Source organism: Culex quinquefasciatus, chromosome 1 (genome assembly GCF_015732765.1).
Source record: "Culex quinquefasciatus strain JHB chromosome 1, VPISU_Cqui_1.0_pri_paternal, whole genome shotgun sequence".
Taxonomy (NCBI): Eukaryota; Metazoa; Arthropoda; class Insecta; order Diptera; family Culicidae; genus Culex; species Culex quinquefasciatus.
This window is the reverse complement of record NC_051861.1, coordinates 81853071-81880508: the sequence shown is the minus strand read 5'-3', so window position 1 is coordinate 81880508 and position 27438 is coordinate 81853071. Positions and strand designations below refer to the sequence as shown.

At 37.6% G+C, this 27438-nt stretch overlaps 1 protein-coding gene across 1 annotated transcript in view; it reads right to left on the bottom strand.

Moving 5' to 3' along the window:
* The window catches only part of LOC119771155 (induced during hyphae development protein 1-like), a 103950-nt gene that overhangs the window by 20456 nt on the left and 56056 nt on the right, over positions 1–27438 (bottom strand). Inside the window, exon 3 of the mRNA XM_038266599.1 lies at positions 19949–21398. Coding sequence (XP_038122527.1) covers positions 19949–20997 — 1049 coding nt within the window. The 5' untranslated portion in view covers positions 20998–21398. The remainder of the gene's footprint in view (positions 1–19948; positions 21399–27438) is intronic.

The following is a 27438-nucleotide window of genomic DNA, read 5'->3' as shown; positions in this document are numbered from 1 at the left end:
TTTTCTGTGGGATTCAGCAGCGCGTGGTTTTGGAGATTTTGTTTTTCTTTCGAGGGGGAAGCGAAGATGACTTTCACAGCGATAGTTTACGGGTTGTGTGGTGTCTTGTTTAGAAAGGGTTTCTTGTGAGAGATTAACGTAAATTTTGGGTGGATTTCGATGGATTTTTTTTTATTAATTCCTATAGAGTAGAGGTTGGCATCCTGAGTCATCCTGACAATCCTGTTCGTTGATAAGTGTTAAAAGTGTTAATGTTTAATATCTGTTTATAGCTAGATGTGTAACATATTGATGATAATAATTTAATGAAACATAAAAAAGCCGATGAATCATATATTTTGAAGATATGGCAACCCTGCCACAAAATATCGTCACTTATGGAAAATTTATGAAACATTTTAAAACCAAGTAATATAAATTTTTAAAATCCAATCATCACAGTTGGCAACACTGCCATAAGATTTGAACTCAAAGGAGATTCTAGTATTATTTAGTAAAAAATCTGGCATTCTGAGAAAACTTCCAAAAGACTGCTCGAAAACTTTAACTTCTTGTTCCAAAAATTGTTTACAAATAAAAATCCGTGATTTCCCTCCACTAACGAAGGGAAATCCCATAATCAAAACAGGTGGAAATTGCGTAAGAATTCGATGCGTTTTGGGGTGAAGACCCAATGTCAAGAGTCGTAAACAACCGGCGTGTCTTTCGGTGCATTTGAAAGCACACACATTACCTTAAGGGAGAGCGAGCAATTAAACCGTCTTAATTTTCCCTAATTATGCCCAACCTTCAACCCTTTTTTCAGTACGATCGTCGGAAAGTTGGAAAGATGCAGCAATCATTCTCACTTTCTTTCTTTTTTCAAATGTGAAGCTGTAAAGGGCCGAGTTATTAAGAGTAGTTTTACGATTTTTCGGAACTAACTTTTCAAAAGATCCTGTGTTGAATTTTAAGAAAAAATGCCAAACTTTTTTTTTGTAATTTTGATCCTTTTTAGAAAGTTACGCCGCCAATTTCATCACACCGGGTGAGATGAAATTGAGAATTGACCCAGTTTCACCCCCGGGACGGTGGACGGAGGGCCGATCCGTCTCCATCATCATCAAAATGCCATCTTTTCCCTCTCGGATCCCTACCTGTGAGTGTGTGTGCCCTGAATTGGTGCCTGCTACGTATGGAGAAGAGCATAGATTTTCCTCACAGCTGGAAAGGGGTGCTCTTACCGAATTATGTAGAAAGTGAAGAAAGGTTCATCATCATCAAATTGACGAACGATTCAAATTTTGTGGACTTTTGGTGGGCTTAAATCTTAGCTTAAATCTTATAAAATTACAGCTTAAAAATGCCTCTAAGCTTTAATTTGGAAGTCCACTATGTGAATTTGTTTAGATCACCAAATGAATATCTGGAAGCCGGCTACGAAATTATGAAAAATATAATCTGATAAAGCTTATCATAACTGCTTCAAACGAGCCAAATCTAAATCCCAAAGATCTTTAAGATTAAATATCGGCATTAAGGTAGCACTTATCAACGGCATTAAATTGATTTTAAATGCTAATTTAGAGCCATTCAACATAACACTTCAATCAAATTTCCTGCAAGGGCATAATATTATCGATGTTTTGGAAAGCCAAAATAAGCACTAACTTGGCACTAAATTAGCCATTTCGTGTACAGCCCAGTACTAAACAGAAATTTCCTCAAATTAAGCGAATCCCCTTAATGACTAATAAATTCAGCACAACCACTTTTTCCGCGGCTGCACTTTACTGCTTCTCTGCCATAACTCACACTGCAGAGTGGGTACGATCGGTCGTTAAAATTCCACCATTTTGCCCCATCATCCGTCACATCACATTAATTAAAATCGACCATTGAGCCCCATCGGGTGTGTGTGTGTGCAGTGTTGCTCCAATTTCGCCAAATGATCCTCTCGTCGTAACTCGGCGTCGCCATCGTCTAATGCGATTTGCACGACGACGATGCACTTTTTACTCCTTACTCTTTTTTTCTTGCTTATGATTGATGCAAAATTGCTCTTCAAGACACACGTTGCCGACGATGATGATGAGCGTCATTTCCTTAGCTGTCAGTTATCGTCTCGTCTTCTTCTTTGGACCCATTAGAGTGACAACCGGTGACATTGTAACCCTTGGCTTGCCTTCTACGGTCAAAGTGCTAATAAACCCTGTAAACAGCACTATAAATTTGTTGTAGGGCTTCGCGAAGCCCTAAACAAGCTTTAAATCGGTATATAGGGCCAATTTCCAAAAAAACTCAAATTTGACGCAAGGGTTGGCTCAGACCTCCGGCAAAGGTGTGGCTCAGCCCTTTCTGAATTCTGGGTGACGACAGGTGGGAGGAGTGGGTGGGTGCTGCCACCGCCGCAACAAAGTGGGTGGCACGACTGCAATTTGCATTGTTTCAACCTTTTCAAAACACGGTCGTTGTCACAACGGCGATGATGTCGCCAACTGCAGCAATTTGCGCGCACAGGAATTTGTCCAAATTGCGCTGCGGCTGTGTGATGTTGTCTTTTTTCTTCTGTTCCTCCAATTTGAGTTTAATTTTAGAGTCGGGGTTTCACTTTGCTGATGCATCTGCAGCCGTGATAAAATCACTTGTGCGGCGCAATAGTTTGGCCCAAGGAAGGTCAAACCGAGAGTAAATTTCGCGGCGCGAATCTTGCGCCGAAAATCTCCACTCATTTTGGCAACGGTTTTGTTCGTGTCTTCCTCGCGTGAAAACCTAACCTAAATCTCTGCCCCCCTCCCAAATCGGCCCCAAAACCTGCTGCCCATCATACTGTTTTTTTGCGACGGCTACCCTGAACTTGACAAATGGACGCGCGCGCCAGAAAACTGCAAATCTGCTGACGCCCCCACCGCGGGGCCAAAACCAACCTCCTCAAACTCATCACTAATGGAGCCAGTGACGCGTGGCCATGGTGCGCCGGTCAACGGGTTGTGTTACGGCTGGCAGCTGGTTTGAAGATTGGTGGTTTATTGTTATATTTTATTAAAATTGGAATAAGTTTACAAGTTCACAGAAAATTAACAATAATCTGCAGTTGAGAAAATCTCTACAATTTCGCAAATCTTCTCATTGTATTTTCTTATTTGTGTGAAACGTACTTCATACATGCCTCCATACAAAATTTGTGGGCTAACCATAAAAAAGTGAGTTGAAAACATCGAAAATGTGTATCTCGAGAAGGAATTTTCTGATCGATTTGGTGTCTTGGGCAAAGTTGTAGGTTATGATTAGGATTATGAAGAAAAAAAATAGCTACATTCTAAATAAGGTACACTAAAACCCCGGTTAACGCTCAGGCGTTACGCTTTGTATTTCGTGGATTTCTCTGGAACGACGCAATATTTTTGCAATCTTTTTAAAGCGATTTAAAGGTCTTGTGCAGATCTACAAATTGTTTTCAAAAGAATGTAAAAACATTACACTGTTTTCGAGAAATCAACTAAACAAAAAGCGTAACGCCTGCACGTAAACGGGGGTTTTAGTGTAACCATTTTTTTGAATTAGTTTTTATTCAAAAGACTCGATTTTGACAAACTTTCATCCATTCATTTTTTTTAACTTTTCGATTTGTTTTTGTAGACAAAAAGTGCTAACTTTTGAGCTGTTTGTTTTGCCCAGGTTTTTTTTAGTTTTTTTTTATTAAATTGAATGTATGCATTTAATATTTAATTCTAAATCGTTTTTGATTTTTAGCCATTTTAAGGATGAGTTATTTTTAGAAATCGTCTATTTTTAGTTAAACAAAATTTCCATCCTTGTCCACCTTTGAGTAATTTTTTCTGGGCTCCTTGAAAATATATGATCAATTTTTTTAAAATTGCGCCTCAAATTTCAAAAGAGATTAATCCATTTTAGTATGACCTATTGAAATATAAATCAATATTTCAAAAATCTGAAAATAATTTTTGAAAATTTTTCACATAAGTTCACAGACATAAGATCGAATAGACAAAAGGTCGAATTCCAGAAGCTCGAAAGTGGAGAATACGTCGAATGGACAAAACGTTGAAGGGACACAAGGAGAAAGATTGCACATGTTTGAGAAAAGCTCAAAAAATTTGACCAACAATCAAGAAACGTTTCTTTCTAAAAAATAAAAAAAAAACTGGCAAAATATTTAGAAGTCGGACTATTTTTAATAGCTGCTCATTATTAAAAAAGTGAATAAACAAAAATATTGCAACCATCAAGAAGGATTTGTTTTCAAAAAAGGAAAAATCTCCCAAAATATGTTTGAGAGAATGGAATAACTCACAATATTGGGCTGGTACAAATATTTTTAAAAGCTTTTGTCAAAAAAAGTTCCGATATAGAGACTCGAACCCAAGACTTTAGACATATCGAACCGCGCCTTTGCCGTATCGGCCACCAAAGCTCGATAACTATGAGATGGTCTTTTGGCAATACAGCTATTCCCCACGAAAACAGCATGATTCGAAAAAAAGTTCGGGCTCAAAATTTTTCTGGGGGTTCCTTGGCCGAAATAATTAGACCCGTATTTTTTGGTTTGGCTATTAGGGTGACCTACGCCGTGTTAGGGTGGTCCAAAAAATGGCAATTTTCGACGATTTTCACAAAAAACCACTTTTTTCAAAAAATCATATCTCCGTGCCATTTCATCCGATTTTAGCTGTGCTAGACGCAAAAGAAAGGTGATTAGTTTGGCTATTTGGGAAAAATAGTAATAAGTTTCAAAAATCTAGCTAAACATTTGAAAATGTCGCATGAAAACTTAAAATGTGGGACCAAAGAGCCTATGTCTGAAAATGTTTTTATCGGATTCCTCGGAAAATTTCACATAATTTATCAAAAAATGGTGAAGTTATGTTTTCAATACTCTGAGATACGATTTTTTGAAAATAAAAACTGAGTTTTTCGACGCGCCACGCGCAAAAATGGGAAAATGACGAAAACGGGAAAAAATCAACTTTTTTCACTAAAACTGCGATAACTTGAAAATTTTAGCGATGACTTGTACATTAGGGTGGGTACGTTTTTCAAAAAGTTCTCGGATCAAGTTTTAGTATGGTTCCCCTTGTAGGGCATGCCCATAGGGACTTTCATGCCAAATATCAGCTCATTTGGTTGTAAACTGGCTGCGCGCATCAGGGTTAAAGTTTACATGGGAATTACTATGGGAAATTTGAACTTTTTGTTCAAACGCTCCTATAGGCCTGGGAAAATCACGCGCCAACTTCTGGTGTGGTCAGGCCTATGGGGAATGGTCTGGAGAACACTTTTCCCGAAGAGAGCATATGGATTCGTTGTCCCTAGACCTGGCGCATCGACAAAACATCCGATGTCTCCGGAATCAACGATTTTCCCTCAAAAAGCATCAAATTTTCCTTAGTATGCTATGAAAGCTTGATGAACACCGCGACGCCATACGTCAGGCAGCTACCACGTGGTTGAAATATTTGCAAAAAAATACAAATTCGCTATGCCAAGATTCTGAATTCGACTAAATAATATCAGGATTACTCGAAATGATCATTTTCTATTTAAAAAAAGGTTTGCAATTAAATATTCCAGCCGTTTCTCACCCACGTGGTAGCTGCGTGACGTATTCGGCTTTCATAGCATACTAAGGAAAATTTGATGCTTTTGAGGAAAATCGTTGATTCCCATCGATGTCTGATGCCTTCTCCAGACCACCAAAAGTGATTTTCCCAGGCCTAAGCGTTTGAACTTATTTCATAAAATTTCCCATGCGCGCAGCCATTTACAACCAAATGAGCTGATATTTGGCATGAAAGTCCCTAAGGGCATGCCCTACAAGGGGAACCATACTAAAACTTGATCCGAGAACTTTTTGAAAAACGTACCCACCCTATTGTACATGTTAGGGTAGCAAAATTTTCGTAATTGAAATACGCAACTACGACCTTTTCAAATGTTTAGCTAGATTTTTGAAACTTCTTACTATTTTTCCCAAATAGTCAAATTAATCACCTTTCTTTTGCGTCTAGGACAGCTAATATCGGATGAAATGGCACGAAGATTTTTGAAAAAAAAAGTGTTTTTTGCGAAAATCGACGAAAATGGCAATTTTTTGGACCACCCTAACACGGCGTAGGTCACTCTAATAGCCAAACCAAAAAATACGGGTCTAATTATTTCGGCCAAGGAACCCCCGGAAAAATTTTGAGCCCGATCGGAGAACTTTTTTTTGAATCATGCTGTTTTCGTGGGGAATTGCTGAATATAAGCCACTCAATGGGATGAACTGTTTCAATGAACAAATGAACACAATTTCGTGGTGGTTCACTCGCGAGAGGTTTATTCTTCCATTTTATTTTGCTAGAACCATTCTCTCGGCTTTCTACTTTGGGTGTAGGGCGAATAGGGACCCACGGGACAATTATGCGTAGAAAAACAGAAATCGATAGAAAAATTTCAATTTCGTTTTTTGAATATGGGACAATTATGCGTAGAACGGCAGTACAGTTAACACTTTTTTTATCGTCTATTTTTTATTTCTGTCAAATCTTAGATTTTTTGAAAAATGATGATTGCAAAACAACTGAACTAGTGAAAAATGCATTTTAAAACACTTTTTTGTTGAAAAAAGGGAAAATCTCCCAAAATATGTTTGAGAGAATGGAAAAAAAACGAAAAAGAGAGAATGGAATAACTCACAATATTAGGCTGGTACAAATATTTTTAAAAGATTTTGTCAAAAAAAGTGCCGATATAGAGACTCGAACCCAAGACCTTAGACATATTGAACCGCGCCTTTGCCTTTGCTTTGGCTTGTTATTTCAATTTTTTATATTTTTTTATTTCTGCCCCCCCCCCCCCCTCCTTCCTCTAACTTGACCAGAGTCTTTTTTTTTAACTTGACCAGAGTCGAAGGACAAAACCTTTTTTATATATTTGCATCGGCCATATTATAACAAAAATAGTGGCGGAGAAACCCAAAAAAAAATTAACAGCATATGAGTTTTTTTAAGAACTGCTCATTATTGAAAGATTGGAAAAACTCATTGAAAAAAGGGGTTTGTTTGTAAGAAAATAAATTTTAAAAACATATTTTAGAAGTCTAGTTTGTCTGCACGTTTTTAATTACATGTATTCTATGTTAGAAAATGCACAACAATATTCCAGAATTTCGTTTCATTTTTTCCACATTTGACCTTTTATTCTTTCCATGTTTTGACTCTTTCACTTTCGTCGACTCTTGACACTTTCGTCGCACATCCATTTTTAATACTATCCCAAATTCACTTTTTTTTTTTCAAAAAATCATGTTTGGTCAAAAATAAAAAAACGTGCGTCATACCCTATTCAAATTTTTAAGCAAAATTGGCGTTACGAATGGTGCACGTCCCAAATGTCAAAATCACGCGTGGTACCAGCAATACAAAAAAAAACGTTAATTAATCCACCGATGGGGGTTGGTGAATTCCTCACAATTATGTACATATTTGTTTCTGTAGTAAGAATGTCAAACCTAGAATACATGTAATTTTATCTAAATTTTACTTCTTACAACAAATCTACATGGAGTATGGTGTCTAGAATCCCAAAAATCATTGGACGTAATATTAGAACAACACAACACAGTTTTGTAAGCCTTAAGGCAGCAAAAAAATATATCTGTTCATTTTTCCCGGGAGTTTCAAATCAACAAAATCCCGGGATCCAGATCTCCGGATAGATCCGGACAACTTTTTCATCAAAATATTTGAGATCCGGCCTCTGAAATGTGACAAATGACACCTAGGTGCTCATAACTTTTGATAGGGTTATCAGATGTTCAATCTTTTGGGCTTGTTGGAAAGGTCTTTTGATTACCTTTCTAAAAATATATGATCAGACGGGTTTGCTTACAAAAACCACCCTTTTTACAATCTTTCAAACTATAGCCAGAATCGTTTTTTAGCATAACTTTTGAAGTACTTTTCTAAACTTCATATTAACTAGGGTCTTGTGGGACCTCAAGATGGATCGAATGAGACCAGAACGGTCAATATCGGTTCAGACAGTCTGGAGATAATCAAGTGCATATTTTTCGGTGCACGGACTTACAGACATACACACGCACAGACATTTGCTCAGAATTTGATTGAGGAAGGCAAAAAGTGTACCATGGCATGACAGCCACACTTATTTCCTAATGCTGGTTCTACAACGCAATTTTGAAATTCGGGGCGTATCATTCGTAACGCCATCTTCGCTAAAAACCTGGATAGTTCAAAAGTTGGCACTTTTTTATCTACTAAAACAAATTTATCAAAAAAATTAAAAAAACGAAGGGGGTAGAGTTCATCAATCTTGAGTTTTCAAAAATTGTACACCCAGAACTGGGCATCGGCATACGAGAGGATAAAGAGCACGATTCGGTAGTAAAATGGTACTGTGTGCGGACGGAGAGGATAAATCGCGAAATTACCGAGAGTACTTTACTCATGGTTTATTTTCCAAAAAAGTTCATCTATCAAAAAAAAAGTACCGGTACCGAGACTCGAACCCAAGACCTTCGGCATATTGAACCGTGCCTTTGCCGTATGGGCCACCATGGTTCGGTGACTAAGTTGCGGCCATTTGTCCATATAAGCCACTCAATAGGATGAACTGTTCCAATGAACGAATGAACACGCGAGAGGACTATACTCTCGCAATATAGCACTTTCCTCACGTTTCTTTTCGTGAGGACTATCCCCTCGTTCTTTAACTTTGGGTGTACAAAGGAACAAATCAGAAATTACAAAAAAATATATTCAGGATTTTTTTTTTGCGGAATGTTATACCAAATATACAAAAAAATAACCAATCAAAATGAAATTGTAAAAAAGTACATCTTTCCCAAAGAAAGTTGCATGGAACGTTCTCTCCCCATGATAATTCCTCCCCTTTGAAAAGTGGGTGTCGGAAGGGTAAAACGGCGGAAACGCCACCACGCTGGAAGGTGAAAAAACTGCGCCGTTTTGCGTCAATCTTTGCATATATTTTTTCTCCCCCGACGAGACCACACCGTCGTCGCCACTAGCTCGCTGGCTGACCGAACGGGCAGAAGAGCTTCATCATCATCACAGCCATCATCGCCAATAATCATCAACATCGGCCAGGATTCGCGCGGCCCGTTGTTTTCTAGGTTATTTCTGCATCTCTAACGAGTTCGAACTGGTCGACACTCTATGGTTGGGCCAGGGTTGCCAGTTTAAAGGAAAATGTTAGGTTAAAATTAATTTATTTTTTTTATTAATTATTTACTTATTTTCTCTTGATGACGGAATTTTTTCCTTCTTTTGCTTGGTTTTGTAATCATTCAACTTTATTTATGTCAACAAGTGAATCTGGCAACCCTGCTCCCTGATCAAGAAGAATGCCTCGCCGCGTGAACGTTTTCTGTGTTATTCGCGGTAATTGTTGCGCTGAACTGGGCAGAGGCCTCAACGGCAGCAAAAAAATAGTAAAAAAACGCTAAATAAATAGATTGTACACGTTCTGCTTCAGCATGTAGGAATATGCAAACATCTGTTTGAGAGCGAACCGAACGGAACACACACGGGTTTGATGTTTTTGGCCTTTTACTCGCAGTTATTGCTGCTGGGGCGCGAATCTCCAGAAGGGGGAGGAGGTGTGGTGCGCGCAGAGAAGATGAACTAATTTCGAATGATTTGAGCAATTGCACAAAGTTGAAATAGGTCAGCCGGGCACTAAACAGCTGAGTTGTTGTAGAGATACGAGAGGTTGTTGCTATTCTTGGTTAAACTTCACGCAATTTTTGTTTATTTTTTTTTTATTTAGATTTCTGAAATATTAACAAAAATGTTCAGAGGAAATCGAAATCTGTAATTTTTTTAAACTATTTTAAAAATAGCTGTAAAATCACCACCAAACTGCGACTCAGCTACTTTACTCGATCCCCCCAGCATGGTGCTCAATCAAATCGAAACAAGCGGTAATTGTTTGGACATCAACGAGGAACCAGCATGACCCCCAAGTGGCCCACAAGTAGCTGCCAACGCTGACGTCCCGCAGGTCCACAGGTGAATTCCCTGGGCGCTTGTTTTGTCCCCCCACAGCAGAGGTTAACCCTCAACAACCCTCATACTAAAAACCTAAAATTGCAAGAAGTAGCAAAACGGCACCTGAGGGTTAATTCGCAGAGGTCAAAATCAGGCGGCTTTCATCTGGGGGGCCGTCGTCAATCTTTCAATCATCCTACTTTGAGCGACAGAGTTGATGAGCTGGTCCGTCATCGTCATCCGGAGAAGGAATCTGCCCCGGAGCCCTTTCTCTCTCTCAGATTCCGTTCGGAAGGCATTTAATTCCGTCGCATCTTGGCAGAGCGCAGTGATTTAATTACGGCCTGTGGTGACCGTCGGAGAAAAAGCAGTTATGTTCAGCCAGCACTAGACTCTGCCACATATCATATGAAATGAAGTATGTGGCCAGCAGCAGCTGCTGCTGCTGCTGGCATGTGGAGAAAGCGCGTGCCGTGCGTTGATCTAATCGAATTAACGGAATTGACAACAACGGAAGAAACGGATAGCCCAAGACCGGTGAACATCAAATGTTGCAATGTAATGGTCGTTGAATGAGTTTGAGTTTAAAGGTTATCTGGAAATAAGGTATTATCAAAATCTTTTAATACAAAAACATCTTCTGTAAATTGTGGTCTTTGACAAAGTTGTTTGTCAGAATATTTTATATAAGAATCTCATACTTGACATACATACTTCTTGTTTCAAACTAATTTTATGAAAAATGAAAAAAACTAAAATATATAAAAAAGACTTGTCACCGTGCTGTATATAAACTTTGCCAAAGATAGAAAATCATTTGAAAAATGCATTCTTTCAATACAGATAAATTATATATGAGCAGTTCTCTCAGATTTCGGTCATTCGATTTTTTTTTGTAAAAGAAGCCATTTTGCATCAATAGTTTGTCCATATAATTTTCCATACAAATTTGGCAGCTGGCCATACAAAAATACCGTATGAAAATTCAAAAATCTGTATCTTTTGAAGGAATTTTTTGATCGATTTGGTGTCTTCGGCAAAGTAGTAGGTATGGATATGGACTACACTGGAAAAAAATTATACACGGTAAAAAATTTTTTGGTGATTTTTTTATTAAACTTTTTGTTACTAAAACTTGATTTGCATAAAAACACTATTTTTATTTTTTTTTGTTTTATGATATGTTTTAGAGAACATTAAATGCCAACATTTCAGAAATTTCCAGGTTGTGCAAAAAATCTTTGAGCGAGCTACGAATTTTTGAATAATATACTAAACTATAATAATATACAATACTGATTTTTTTCAGAAAATCGAAAAATTGGTCGCAAATAATTTTCAACTTCATTTATCGATGTAAAATCAAATTTGCAATCAAAAAGTACTCCAGTTAAATTTTGATAAAGTGCACCGTTTTCAAGTTAAATCGATTTTTAAGTAACTTTGTTGAAAATAGTCGAAGTTTTTATTTTTTTTAAATTAGTGCACATGTTTGCCCACTTTTGAAAAAAATATTTTTGAAAAGCTGAGTAAATTCTCCATATTTTGCACTTTTGAACTTTGTTGGAACGACCCTAAGTTGCTGAGATATTGCCATGCAAAGGTTTAAAACTAACTTAATCCACCTATGTGGTTGATGCCTTCCTCACTTTTTACCAAAAATGGGTATATGAGTGGTTTCATCATTTTTTTAGATCCAGAAAAAAAGAACACAATGTATAATTTATGTGGTCATAACTCGAGACAGGGATCCAGACATCGTTTACATGCATATAATTGAGATCCGGGTATTTGCGAAAACACATTTTAATACATAACTTTTAAACTACTTATCGAAACTTCAAACAATTTAATAGCGATGTATGGGACCCTAAATCAAGTCGAATGCAACTGGTTCGATCAAAATCGGTTCAGCCAGTGCTGAGAAAACTCAGTGAGAATTTTGGTCACATACATACATACACACACACATACACACACATACACACACATACACACATACACACACACATACATCTGTTCAGTTTTCGATTCTGAGTAGATATGTATACATGAAGGTGGGTCTAGGAGCTTTTAATAGAAAGTTCATTTTTAGAGCAGGATTATAGCCTTACCTCAGTGAGGAAGGCAAAACAGGAAAATTGATGTTTTCTAAGTCCCACCCAAACAACACACCATTTTTGAATGTCAATATTTCAGCAACTTATGGTCCGATTTTCAATGTTAAAATATGAAACATTCGTGAAATTTTCCGATCTTTCCGAAAAAAATATTTTCATTTTTTTAAAACAAGATTAACATTTCAAAAGGGCCAAACATTCAATATTACGCCCTTTTAAAATGTTAGTCTTCTCGGGTGAGTTTTCAAAAAGCCGTAAGAGCCACCGCAACCTCTGATACTAATTTTCGTTTTTCTCGAAAATGAAACTAAATTTCATTTATTTTAAGTTTGGGGCACTTGAAGGACGTGTAGATGAACAATGTCCAGCATTTTTGATTTTGGTTTTTCTTAAGTAGATGGAGTACCGATGCAAAAAGGGCTTTATTTACCAATGGCTCTTAGGGCTTTTTGAAAACTAATCCGAGTCTTGGTCTAAAAAAAAATTCGGAAAGATCGGAAAATTTCACGAATGTTTCATATTTTAACATTGAAAATCGGACCATTAGTTGCTGAGATATCGACATTAGAAAATAGTGTGTTGTTTGGGTGGGACTTAGAAAACATCAATTTTCCTGTTTTTAAACCTTTGCATGGCAATATCTCAGCAACGAAGAGTCGTATCAACAAAGTTTAAATATAGAGAATTTTCTCAGCTTTTCAAAAATATTTTTTCAAAGGTGGGCAAACATGTGCACTAATTTAAAAAAAAAATAAAAAACTGCAACTATTTTCAAAAAAGTCACCTAAAAATGGATTTAACTTAAAAACGGTGCACTTTATCAAAATTTCACTAAAATAATTTTTGATTGCAAATTTGATTTTACATCGAAAAATGATGTTGAAAATTGTTTGCGACCAATATTTCGATTTTTTTTTTAAAATCAGTGTTGATTAAAAATTCAAAACTCGGTCAAACATTTTTTACACCTGGAAATTTCTGAAAAGTTGGCATTTGATGTCCTCTAAAACATTTATAAAAAAAAGTGTTTTTTGCAAATCAAATTTTAGTGACGAAAAGTTAAATAAAAAATTACCAAAAAAAATTTACCGTGTAATTTTTTTTTCAGTGTGGTTCATACCCATACCTACAACTTTGCGAAGACACAAAAAAAATCCTTCAAAAGATACAGATTTTTGAATTTTCATACATCATTTTTGTATGGACAGCTGCCAAACTTGTATGTAAAATTATATGAACGAACTAATGATGCAAAATGGCTTCTTTGGGCATACCGAAGGCACCAAAAAAGTTTCAGTCGGATTAAAAAATACAAAAATTAATATTCTTAAACAAAGACCGATTTCGTAGAGAATGATTCAATAGATTATAATGTATATCAGCAATTCCAACCCAAAACAGGAATTTTTTGGGTACTTTTTTCTCGACCCTCTCCGATTTCAATGAAAGAATGTTATCCTACAAGCGTTTTTTTGTTTATATGGAGCCAGTTTTACTCGATAATGACATTTGAGAAGGGTCTAAAGTGTTTAAATATTTTTGTATTTCGTAATTTAAATATTGCTGTATCTCGAAGCCGTTGCATCGTATCAAAAAGTGGCCAAAGACAAACTTGTAGGAAATTTTACGGGCTTTCCGAAAAAAATACACTGAAAGAAAAAAACACTCCACTTTTATGAGATTTTTAAGTTTAAAAGTCAAATTTGAAGGTGAGCCCACGATTTTTTTTTCGTTCTAAATTTTTGTGAAAATAACCTAAGATGTAACAAAAAGACTCACGAAAAATGCAGGATGGAGCAACTCTCCTGAAAGAATACAAAAATCATTTACCCAAACTGTTTTTTTCAAAAGTACTCTAAACGTCAAATTTTTCAAAAACCGAACGCGAGAGTCGATTTTCCAGACAACTTTACATAAAAGTCTCTATATTGACCATTGTCCTAAGTCCAATCCTTGTGAAGTTACAGCGGTTTTAAAAATAAAAATGTTGAAAAAAAATGGTTTTTTGATGGTTTTTGACAATTTCTATATGACAGACTTGATTTTTCAGCCTCGAAAAAAAATTACCAGAAAGCTCGTCCAATTTCCCATAAGTCTGTTTAGAAAATCGCTCAAATGCTTAAAATGTTTGATTCGAGCTACAAGATTAGTCTTGGTAGCAACAGAAAAAAAAGATTTTTATGAATGTTTACTTGTATTTCAATAAAAACAAATAAACAAACAAATAAATAAGTTATACAAATATTTAGTTGCATTTTTTCTAAAATGAAGTAATTTGCTGATGGTTCCTTTGACTCAATCAATTTAATTTGCACATCTCTAAGCTGAAATTTTGGAGAAACACAGTAAAACACAAACGTTTTCATTTAAAAAGAAACTTTTATGAACATTTTACATGGAAATTAGGGAAGCTAAAAACCTTGTGAGAAAAAAACCTTAAAATATGGTGTCTTGAGGAAAGTTGTTCCAAATTTTATTAGGATCGTACATTCCAGAATTGGTAAGTATCGACTACTGAGATCTCTGCAGATAAAAAACCGAAACTGAAACAGCTCCAGCTCCATACAGTTTAAAGATTATTTTCAATATAATTTTTTATGGGCTAAGATCAAGAGATTCCCGTGGTCAGATGTAGTTAAAATTTGTTTAAACAATTTTGTAATTTAGTGAATAAAGAATTAAACATTGATTTCAGGGGTAGCGTCAGGGGAATCAAGATTTGGACCACCCTAATGGGCATTGTGTGACCTGGCTATGAAAAAAATGGCTCGAACATAGGTTCGTATAATGTTCAAAGTTAATTTGGAAATATGATTACTTATTCTTAATGAAATGTTTATAAATGTACATAAACAAATCATGGTTGAAACAATTATTATAGCCATTACATTAAATTGTAAAAGTGTTGTTTATTGAAAGATTTCCTCAATAGCAAACTTTTTTTGCAATTAAACAATTGAGATCTTCAAAATACGTTCTAAGTTATAAAACATCAAAATTGCAGCCATCTCGCTCAACCTCCTGATCAATTTCTTTTGCAATAAATACCAAACCACCACAAACAGTTGGCAATTGCCTCCTAAACATTGCTTTCCCTCCCCCTTCGTCAATGTCCTCGAAGACTAGACAGATGCCACGATGCCAACCTGAAGCCGGAAAATGATTATTGTTACTTGACGTCTGTTCAAAACCCACTGATCAGTCGCAACTCTGAGCGCAGTCTCAGCTTCTGCTGCACGCGATAATTTTAATTACCGTTTTGTCTGGCTTGAAGTTGTTTGCCTCGCGGGCTCAAAGCTCCTCTCTGCTTTCTTGGGTGATGGATCTGGCATTCCCAAGCCTGCCTGCCTTAACTAGCCGCTTAACTAACCATCAGAGAAAGGAATCACACGCCGGATGGACGGACATTCACAGACCAGAGAGGGTGACTGCACACAGATGACACTGATAATAGATTCAGAGAGGCAGTGAAAGACTTAATTTGAGGCTGGAGTTAGATTTGCATAAATGCCACTTTTAAGCTTTGGATTTGTGTTTTTATCGCTGTTTAAATCTCAGCATGAATATTGATGAGTGGCGTTGTTTTGACGATGAAGTGTTAGGATTTGATTGGTGATAATGAGCGGAAAAACATATGAGCACGAACAGAAAAAAAAACCTGTAAAATAAGTGGGAATTGAACCTAGGCGCTTGGATTGGGCTAAGCGCCGCAATCGACTAGACTATTTCAGCAAACCTTTTTTGTTGATCAAAACTGTCAATTTCGACTCGACTCAAAATTCCTTCAAATGTCACAGAACATTCAGACAGATGCTTACAATCACATTAAACCAATCCTAATTAAGGCGAATTTTCTCTCATACTTTGCCTGTCAAGTGACATTCCTGGCGTCGGGGCAAAACAAAACAAAAACAATCCCGGAGAGCAGCGCAAGATTCCGCGCATTACGGCAAGTGTCATTCACCCAAAAACAGACTGACACACGAGAGCACACGCGTTCGCTCACACACACACGCGATCAAAAATTAAACGAAAGTGCATGCAAGTTCTCAAACCCTGCAAGGGAACGAATCTTGTGATATTTTTTTAAATAATTTTGGAATTTTTAAAATTGTTGTTTCTTAGTTTCTTAGTTTCTTAGTTTCTTAGTTTCTTAGTTTCTTTGTTTCTTAGTTTCTTAGTTTCTTAGTTTCTTAGTTTCTTAGTTTCTTAGTTTCTTAGTTTCTTAGTTTCTTAGTTTCTTAGTTTCTTAGTTTCTTAGTTTCTTAGTTTCTTAGTTTCTTAGTTTCTTAGTTTCTTAGTTTCTTAGTTTCTTAGTTTCTTAGTTTCTTAGTTTCTTAGTTTCTTAGTTTCTTAGTTTCTTAGTTTCTTAGTTTCTTAGTTTCTTAGTTTCTTAGTTTCTTAGTTTCTTAGTTTCTTAGTTTCTTAGTTTCTTAGTTTCTTAGTTTCTTAGTTTCTTAGTTTCTTAGTTTCTTAGTTTCTTAGTTTCTTAGTTTCTTAGTTTCTTAGTTTCTTAGTTTCTTAGTTTCTTAGTTTCTTAGTTTCTTAGTTTCTTAGTTTCTTAGTTTCTTAGTTTGTTAGTTTCTTAGTTTCTTAGTTTCTTAGTTTCTTAGTTTCTTAGTTTCTTAGTTTCTTAGTTTCTTAGTTTCTTAGTTTCTTAGTTTCTTAGTTTCTAAGTTTTTTAGTTCCAGATAAAATTTTCAAAAGGTCCAGTTCTGCAAAGAAAACCCATGATGGATAGGTTGTTTTGAAAATTTTATCTAAAGTTTCTTCTTTCTTTTAACTTTTCAGTTTTAAATTAATTGGAAGCATTTTTGAAAATGAGATTGTTTGACTTAATTTGTTTAAAATTAAATACTTTTCTAGAATCCGGCCCTGACAGGGCCATCCAAAAACCTCGGCTCTGTTTCCAAGACCAAGATTAAATAATTCCACGCCGTTACAGCCTCTTCTTCGCCAAGAGTGCATCCAAGTGACACTCTTGAGATATTTTCGCCAGACGTGCGGTGCGGGATTCCGAAAGGCGAGCGAAAAAGTAAACAAACAAAAGTCACACCGCAACTGCGGGTAAAAATACACTCGCCTACTGCGACGAACGATCGTCGTGAAGATTTGAGTCGAGAGACCATTTCTTCAAGAAGTGTCAAAAGTGCAACGGCATCCAGGAGGAATTTTACTCCCTCGGTTTATTTTTTTTTCTTTATTTTGGATTTTGGAATCAAGGGGGTATTACGGTGAAGGTGTGTGCGGGAGACAGAAGCAAACCAAGAAGAGGTCGCCACTTGTTAGATCTGTCACTTTGACAAAGTGTTGCACTAATGAAGTGGTGCAGCCCAGAAGTGTCAGGTTTTAGCGCAGGAATCTCCAGCTCATTAGCCACTTGACGGGTTTTTAAATTGTATGGAAAGCCGTGTGAAGTGAGGCGGTGTCACTTAAGGTGTTAATTGTTTGTTTTTCTCATGGAAAGGGGGAACAAGTAGGTTATTCATGGAAATTAATGTCAGGGATTTTTCTCAGAAATTCTGTATATTTTTGTTTGAATTTGATTCAAAACTGACATTTTTCATTACATCAAAATCGATTTTTCACAACAACTTGTCTTGACCTTTCGATTGGCACTCCCCTACTCGAAACTAGGGACGCGCCCTCTTCTTTCGTGGACGTGGCCAATCTTTCGACAGCTAATTAATTCTGCATTGTTGTGGCGGCGCACCCCTCGTCGCACTAGGGAGGAACGTGACCAAAACACTGCATTTTTGCACCCCTCGCTAGTTTGCCCTTGGAAGCGAAGGGGGCGCGCGATATCTGATTTCGAAAACACTTGGCAAACGAATAACATTTTATGGAAATGTCTTTCTTTCTTTCTTTTTTTGGGACTTTTTGACGTTCAACGAGGAATCAAAGCTGTTATAATAGGGTTTGCCATTTCGGAATTAATTTTCTAAATTAATCTTAAGAGGGCTTTCCCTATAATTTTGCTGTCCTGATCACCAAACCACTTCTGACGAACCGGAAAACCAACCGGAGACGTCGACGAATGGCTCGATTAGTACAGACAGTCCCCATGCTGAATGGCCCTATTACGATTACGTACACAACCACGAAAAGGGAAGTGTTGGAAAGGTCCTTTTCCGCATACAAATTACAATATTCAAATTAATACAATGCAAAGTAATTGAACAACATGTGGCCACCTTAGGTACCAGTCTCTTGTGAGGTTTTTGTTGTTGTTGTTATTTTTCGTGGCTGTCAGAATGAATTCATACAATTGCCGACGATGACTGTGAGGAGGAGGATGATGCGCTTGGAAACCAAACAAAAAACTTTAAAACAACAACACGTCTGGCGAATCCACATGTCGTTTTGCAACCGGCAGGTGTGAGCGTGATGGTGCACAGGTTTTTGTTTATGTTTTATCGATAATGGTGAAATCTTTCTTCTTCTTTTTTGAATGTCTGTGTTTGCCGGGAATTGTTGCCTAGAAGGGTTCAAACCTCTGGGATTGAAAAGTTCAACAGAGGTCATGTCGGGTACAATGATGTTCACTTGAATTTCTAAGCTGATACAAATTGAAGTTATATTTCATTTATTGACAAATAAAACTTTTATCTACAGGTCATCACATCTCTAAGTCTTCCAAGTCTTCCAAGTCTTTCAAGTCTTTCAAGTCTTCCATGTCGACCAAGTCTTCTAAGTCTTCCAAGTCTTCCAAGTCTTACAGTTCTTCCAAGTCTTTCCAGTCTTACAAGTCTTCCAAGTATTCCAAGTCTTTCAAGTCTTTCAAGTCTTCCAAGTCTAACAAGTCATTCAAGTCTTCCAAGTCTAATAAATCTTCCAAGTCTTCCAAATCTTACAAGTCTTTCAAGTCTTTAAAGTCTTCCAAGTCTTCCAAGTCTTCGAAGTCTTCCAAGTCTTCCAAGTCTTCCAAGTCTTCCAAGTCTTCCAAGTCTTCCAAGTCTTCCAAGTCTTCCAAGTCTTCCAAGTCTTACAAGTCTTACAAGTCTTCCATGTCGACCAAGTCTTCTAAGTCTTCCAAGTCTTCCAAGTCTTACAGTTCTTCCAAGTCTTTCCAGTCTTACAAGTCTTCCAAGTCTTCCAAGTCTTTCAAGTCTTTCAAGTCTTCCAAGTCTAACAAGTCATTCAAGTCTTCCAAGTCGACCAAGTCTTCTAAGTCTTCCTAGTCTTCCAAGTCGACCAAGTCTTCTAAGTCTTCCAAGTCTTACAAATCTTTAAGTCTCTTAGTCTTCTAGTCAATATGAACTTCAAAGTTGAAGTCCGTTTTAGAGATGCTATTTTCAAATTTAATGATCATTTGAAGTGTTTCTGGAGGGCAGCATCGCCGCATCGTTCACATTAATTAATTAACACATTTTGTAAGGTTCCTTGATGATAATTATTTTCACCTTCAAGAAGCTTGATAAAGGCCTACTGCGTTAAGTTTGACGCACGGCTGATTCGTTGGAAATAGATAAACGAAATTGATTCAAATAGCAGTACAGTTACACCTCGTTGGTTTCACATTTTAAAAAACGATTTTAACAAAAAAAACAACAGAGAAGCGATATTAATAAAGAACCCTTTCATGCAAAAATGACGCAAGTCCAGCAATAATAATCCTCTGCACTATTCAACTTGTCCTTTTCTGTCACAGCTCTCACATTCTCACTCTGTCACCCCGAAAACCCAACTATAAATAATCCATCAGCTGCCTTTAGCGCTCTTCTACAAGCTACACCAAAGAGACCCCCCCCCCTTAAACGCTACACACTGTTCTGGCACCGTTCCAACCACCCCTCCTCATGCCCAAGGACTCACCTCTTGAGTGTCACATTCTTGCTGCCGCCAAGCTTGTTCATCTTGACCTTCTTTCCTCCACCTCCGCCTCCGCCACCACTTCCACTAACACCACTGACGGCCGTCTGTTCCGAGTCGGCATCGCTGGTGTCCACGATAATCCCACTGCTCGGCGTTTCCACCGAGGACTGCGGTTGGGGCTGCGGAACCCCGGCCCCGGAATTCCCGTTTATTCCGTTCAAGCTACGCGTCACACTGGCACTGGTGCTCATTTTGGCGGTGATTATTCCGCTCGTATTCTTCCGGTTGTTGGCCGCGACCAGGTCGTACTCTTCGTCTTCTTCCGGATAGTCTTCCTCTTCCGGTTCGCCGACGTCGTCGTCGTCTTCGTCATGCTCACAACTGCGGACCGCACTGTAACCGTTGGTGGTCGTGACCACCTTCAGCGGACCATCCCCGTTTACAACTGTGGTGGCGGTGGTGGTTCCGGAACCGTGCCCGGAACCATTCTTCTTCAACACACTCGCGAGCTTGCCACCGCCGTTGACATTCCCGTTGACCACGATCAGGTTGTTGAAATTTTTATCACTCTTGACACTCTTGGAACTTCCGGATCCAAGCAGGCTGGTGTGCTCATCACTCAGATCATCCGCGGCGACACTGACCCCGTTACCCCCGTTACGCACCGGTTCTTCCGCGCCGTTACGTTTGACAAACTTTTTCTTCCCGTTGGTGACGGCGGATCCCGCCGCGGAACCGGAACCACCGCCGTTTTCCTCCACCGACGACGAACTGGAGGACACCAGCTGATACCGATGGTTTGTTTTGATGGCCGACTTGATGACCTTGCCGGAAGATGACGTCGTCACGGAACTGCGCCCGTTCGCACCGTTACTGGCAACACTGCCGTTCGTGTCCTTGAACTGCTTGGACGAGGAACCACCCGAGCCGGAACCCGGATTGGCCGGATTGTTCAGATTTAAGCTTAGATTTCGCGCCGCAGCCGCCGCAGCACTGGCCGCCGTCACTGAGGGCGATTTTTCCTCAACTGGTAGCATGTAGGAGAGCATTTTGGCTCCGGCTCAATTCCTAGACTAGGCAACAACAGCAGCAAAAAAATGGGTTGGCAACCCTTCCCTTAACCTCCTCCCCACGTCGTCCCAGCGGCGTTTGTGGACCAGGGGATGCACTCTTCGCGAGGAGTGCACCGTCGTGCGCGCAATTGCACAAAATGCAGTTCTCAGTCTCTCTCTCTCGCACTCTCAGTTGTGTTCTCTCCCAAAAGTTCTGGACCAGAACATCTACCGCGATGACGGAACCACGTGTCACGTCTCACGCGTCTTCCTCCTCAAGCAGAAATCAAACCCGCTTCCAAAGTGTTCATAACTTTTGATCCCCGTGCAAGTTGAGGTTCCTCGGCGATCCTAGTTGGCGTTGCTACCTTTTGAGGTTAGTTGCATCGCGATGGGTTCTGGAAGGAGAAAGAAAGAAAAATCACTCGTGAGAAGTTTATCGCGAACTGCAGTATGAGTGAGTGAGTTAGGGGGTGAGAGGGTTGGGAATTTTTTATTGATTTTCCCTGCACAGGAACACGAGTCGCATTCAGGGGGAGAGTGAGAAAGTGAGAGAGTAGAGGTTGGTTCTCACTGCTCCGTTGCGAGGGCGATTTGTTGTCATGAAATTGATAGCGTTTGGTTGTGGTGAGATTTTTTCCCGTGAGGGTGAATGTTTGCTTGTGTGGGTGCGAGTGCGGGGGTTGTTTGTGTGATAAAAGTGAGATGAAATATTTGTAAACAGAGGGATTTTTTTCTAAAGCTGTGCGAGTTAGAATGGTGGTACAGTCATCCCATAAAGGAATCCCACCGTGGACAGTATGATAATTTGTCAAGAGCATGAAAGATAATCTTGTCGATTTTTTTAGAAACATTTGTGATTGGCTATTTAACTGCTATGGGATAAACAAGAAAAAAACTTTTGCAAACTAAACCATCTTCCAACATAGCCGCTTCTGTCAACCTAAACCAGTCCTTTCTTATGAGGAGAAAATGAAGTATTGTAATTTGAATTGTTGAAAAACATTTTTAACTGAATTTCACAAAAAATTGTTATCAAACCATGGATAAAACATAATTTCAGTTGAGTTTCACTGGTTGCAGTGTGTGAAGCATTTTTTATTAAAAATATGTACTTTCATGAACTGACGATTCTTTTGCATTTAAAACTATTGTAATTTTTTGCGCGTTACATAGAAATGTCATCTAGATTGAACAATATTAAAACTTGCTTCCGTGAAATTAATGTGTGCGCGTGAAGAAACAACATCGTAGAACTGGATTTAAAAGCAAACAAATAAGGCCAAGTTTAGCCTATTTTATTTTTTCGCACTTTCAAATTGAAAAACAAACTTTTGCTCTTTGAAGTGATGAATTGGTTCAAATTTGAGTTTTTGCCAGTCATTTCTTTCGATTCTGACACCTTAGGGCGTGGAATGTTTTTCAAAACATTACTTGAGTAAAAATTGCCGTTGAATTCGCTTTGTAATGGGGGATACTTTCAAGTGATCTTTTGAACTGGGAATGATTTATTTACTTTCTTTGGAACGGGACAATGCAGATCTAAGAAAATCTCTATTTCATTTAATGACTTGCACTTTTAGGATTTTTGGAATAAAGTGAAAACACATTTCAATCATATTGCATTTTGAGGTAATTACAATAGGATACAGTTACAAAAGGGGTAGATGAATCATAAATCAATCGCTTTTTAACTCTGTTGACTCTTGTTGACTTCTGCTGTCATTTGTAATCTTCTGCTATTTTTTTTGCCTTCTGTTAACTTTTTTTGTCTTTTGATGTCTTGTCTTCTGTTTACTTTTGTTGTCTTCTGTTGACTTCTGATATAATTCGTAGTCTTCTGTTGATTTCTGCCTTTTATAGTCTTCTGTTGACATCTGAAATGTTTCAAAGTTCTCTTTTTGGTTTTTTTTCTGTCATCTGTTGACTTTTGTTGTTTTCTGTTGACTTTTATTGTCTGTTGATGTCTATTGTTGTCATCCGTTGACTTTTGTTGAGTTCCGTTGACTTCTGTTGTCTTCTGTTGAGTTTTGTTGTCTTCTGATGTCTTTTGTTGTTTTCTGTTGACTTCTGCCTATTGTTGTCTTCTGTTGACATCTGATATCTTTAAAAGTTTTCTGTGTATTTTTTTTTTTTTGGTCTTCTGTTGACTTTTGATGTCTTCTGTTGAGTTTTTTGTTACTTTTGTTGTCTTCTGTTCACTTCTGTTTTCAACTGTTGACTTTTTTCTTTTTCTGTTGACATCTGATATCTTTGAAAGTTTTCTGTTGACTTTAATTTTTTTTCTGTTGACTTTTGTTGTTTTTCTGCTGTTTTTTTTGTTATCTTCTGTTCTGTTTCATTGAGTCTTTCAGTTGTTTTGTTTTTATCTGACCAAAGTTTTCGCCATCAATGTTGCAAACAAAAAGTACACAAAGTACAACATTGTTCGCGCTGTAATCGCGCCCTCAAATGTCACTTCGATTGCTTTCCGAGACCCTTCATCGCGAGCATCTCAAAGTCATCGCGCCTAAACTCACGAATCGACCTATTGAACCAATTAATAGCTTCGTGTTCATCGAGCAAAAAAAAAAACAAGAAAGAAAAAAAAGCGAAAGCTACATGTTTCCATGCCTCAGTTTCGCCCTTCCGACCAATATCCAAACGCCATCCCTTCACTCTCGCCCGCGCACGTCGAAAACAAAAGTTCAAACTCCTCCACGGCGCCGGGAGTTGAACCCGGGCCCGATTACTTGCACTTTTCGTCACGCAAATCGGACGGCGAGGCCCTTCTCTAATGGGTCTCCCCCGCGTCAAACCGACATTAAGGAGTGATCTAATGACGAGGCCGGAAGTGAGTGGAGCGAATTCGGAGGAAAACAAAACGCTAAAAAGGATTTACGACGATTTGTGCCAGTTTTGGCCGGAACCTTTCACTTAGTTTGTTTATTTTTACACTCTGCTGATTCACTGGCCGCAGTTTGATGAGGTAATACACTGCGAAGGCAAGTTCAAAAAGGCAAATCTAGTCGGGGTTTTCTTTCAAGTTTTCATTACAAATGCAAATATCAATGTTCCAATAGTAGTAGATCGTAACTTGCCCCTTTTATACTGTTAAACCTCACTAGTTGGACAGTGCTTGTCGTATCAAAAGTGACAGCTCTTCACAAATTTGAAGAGTAACAAGTGTCAAACCACCGAAGTTTCACCGTAGTATCCATTAGAGCTGCATGTTTCTCTCTCAATTGTTATGGAGATTGGAGATGATGATTCTGGTTCTGCCCTTTTCCGTCGAGATGACGACGTAGTCCGTGGACCGGATGACTAAGTCACTACACTCGGTCGTTGTTAGCGCTGGGATAGCGGATCATCGCACACAAACCCTGCCGAGTTGAGCTGAGCTGCTGCTGCTGGATGGAGTGCAATCTAGGGCAATTGCTTATGCAAGTGGAAGAGGGACGCCTTAATGTGGTGAAGTAAAAAACAAGTACTAGTACCTATGCACCTCTCTGGGTACTATCCGCGAGAAATCGATTAGAGAACGCAGCCAAGTGTGCTAAAGCTGTGAGTTGAAAGCAGCAGGAGAAGGGGTTGGCCTCATTCTGGAGTGCAAGTAGTTGAACAAGATGAAGCATTTGAATAGATCAGCTGGCAGAAGTGGGATTTGATTGGGAACAAGATCTTAAAAGTCAGTATTTGTATCAATTCAAAATGGTTTTTCCCCCAAATTGGTGTACAAAATTGTAGTCCCCAACGTCATTATTATCAATATCTGGAATTTGCAAGTTTTTCACGATATCTCAGATACAGTGTTGTCGCATCGTAAATCAGTGTTGTCGGATCATAAACCAAATCTGTTATTTTCTGAACATTGGTTGTAGAAAAATCCTGCATCAAATTTTGAGTTATTTGAATTTAACTTAAAAAACAACGTAGCAAAATTTTCAAAAATCACGTTTAAATTTATCAGGCTTGATTGCACTATGGGGTATTTCCATATAAGCGAGCGGCCAAAAATATTTTTTTGCTTTTTTGTGTTGTTTGTACTTAGTATAATGAAAACAAATGAATTTTGATATATTTCAAAAAAAAGTTTAATTTTCGATTTTTCATGTGATGGTTCTGCAATGTTGTAATTCTTAGAAATATACTCGAAAGCAGTTCTCACGTTTTCAGAATAGTGCTTCGTTATATCGTACAGGGACACTACGGTATTATCTGTGGTATTATTATCCATACTTTCAAAAGAACACAACAACGAACTGATATGAATATTCAACGAATCGTTTCTGTAAAATACTTAGAATAGGAATTTATAATTTTATTAAACGTACCTAAGTACCAACAAAGTCATGAATATCAAATCAATTTCTAAACATACATAGCAGGTACGTCATTTCTGCCTCCGCAGGTAAATAATGTGATTTTAACCAAGCGTATACGCGAAATCATTGATTTTCTTGCATGAATCAAAATGTTCAAAATGGCATAACTCAAAAAGTGCACATAAGTGCACTTTGAAATTTGGAGACAAGTTAGGACATGGTTCAAATTTTAAGCTGCAAAATTTTCAGATCGCACAAATGCACACAAAAAAGTACTCCATTAACAAAGTTGAAAAAAAACTAAATTTTGAATAAAAATCCATCTTTTTTGATATTTATTTTTTTTAGCCTGTAAAAGTGTGTTTTGTAAAATGTTATTGAAAAGTTGAATCAATTACCTATCTGAATATATATAATGATGCAGGAAAAAATACATAAACAGCTACACAGTACAACTGTGAAAAATAATCATTTTTTTTTGTCAAAAAACATGTTTTTTCTTACCATTTTCGCGTTTGAAGGTCTGCAATTCAGTGAATTTTGAACCTACAATTTTCAAACTCCGGATTTGTCTTAGTTAGAATGTTTATTTTCGAAAAAAAAAAAATACCAAAAAAATAATTAGAGTATGTTGGTTTTTCGATTTATGGCCGCCTGAAACCCCATAGTGGATTGGTAGCTAAACTTAGCGATTTTGTAGGATCAAAAATTGCAATTTTCACGGGAACCATAGTAGACGGAGAAAAAAGAATTCCCAAAATCGTGAACAAGCGTTCATGAAAATGGGAACCACGAAAAAAGTGTTCAAATCGTACCATGGGATTTGAACCCTTTTTCGTGGTTCCCTTTTTCATGAACGCTTGTTCACGATTTTGGCAACTCTTTTTTCTCCGTGTAGGGTCCTAAAGCCATACATACATTTTTATGTAAAACGGTAAAAAATACGACTTAAACACATTTCCGATCACTTTTTCATTTAAATGCGAAAAAATAAAATAAAATTGGAAAGACAACATTTTTTCGAAGGTTCAACTATGGTCCCCTTGGTACCAGCTGCCAAGTCAAGGGCCGCGAAGTAAATATTTAAAAAAGTGTTTTGAAAATCCATTTTAAATCCTTTGCGGTCGTACAAAGGGTCATTATACTCAGAAAAATAAGCTTCATCGTTGTGAACAATAATATCACAAATTTACGTATAATTTTTGGACCAAACACCCAACAATGTCAATAACAAACATTATTTAATGAACAAATTTTAGTTTGAATATTCTGATTTGTTTAGCAATTCCACCTCCAACCATTCCTATAGAACTTTTTCTACTGAGACACACGTGCAAAAAATGGAAACAGTGCAGCCAAGCTGTCAAATTTCTAACCTAAAAACCAAGTCGGCGTAAAACCTAATTCTAGCAAAAAGGAGTGTCAGTTTGTTTTACTGAAAATTCAGTAAATTTCATTTGACAGAACTGTAACTAAGCTTTCATTTGTGTATTCAATTGCTAATCTACAATGGATTTTTCGAGCTTTGTCAAACTTTCTCAGTGTGTTTTCTTTCAATGTATTTTTTCGGAAAGCTCGTTAAATTTCCTACAAGTTTGTCTTTGACCACTTTTTGAAACTATGCCACGGCTTTGAGATACTGTAACAGCAATATTTAAATTACGAAGTACAAAAATATTTAAAACACTTACGCCCTTCTCAAATGTCCTTATCGAGTGAAACTGGCTCCATATACACAAAAATTGCTTATATAAGAGTAGGATAACATGTCTACAAAGTTTCATTGAAATCGTAGAGGGTCGGGTACAACCGATTCCCTATTTGACATGGAATTGCTCGATAGCCATTTTGGGCACTTTAAGGGGATAAAAATTGTTCCTCCAAAATTTCCAACGTCTTTTTTAGTCATCAACTGCATATTGTATTAAGCTTGGGTGGATTCTTCTATCTCTGACTCAATTGCTTAATAAATAATAAATGTGATGATACATTTGAAGCAAATCACATTTTTGAATTTTATTTTAAAAGTTTTTTTTACATTGAGGTGACTTAAACTGAAGTGTGATTATTTGCCACCGGAAAAAAACCAGAGAAAAGTTTTTAATGAGATTAAAAAAAATATTTTTTCTTAGAA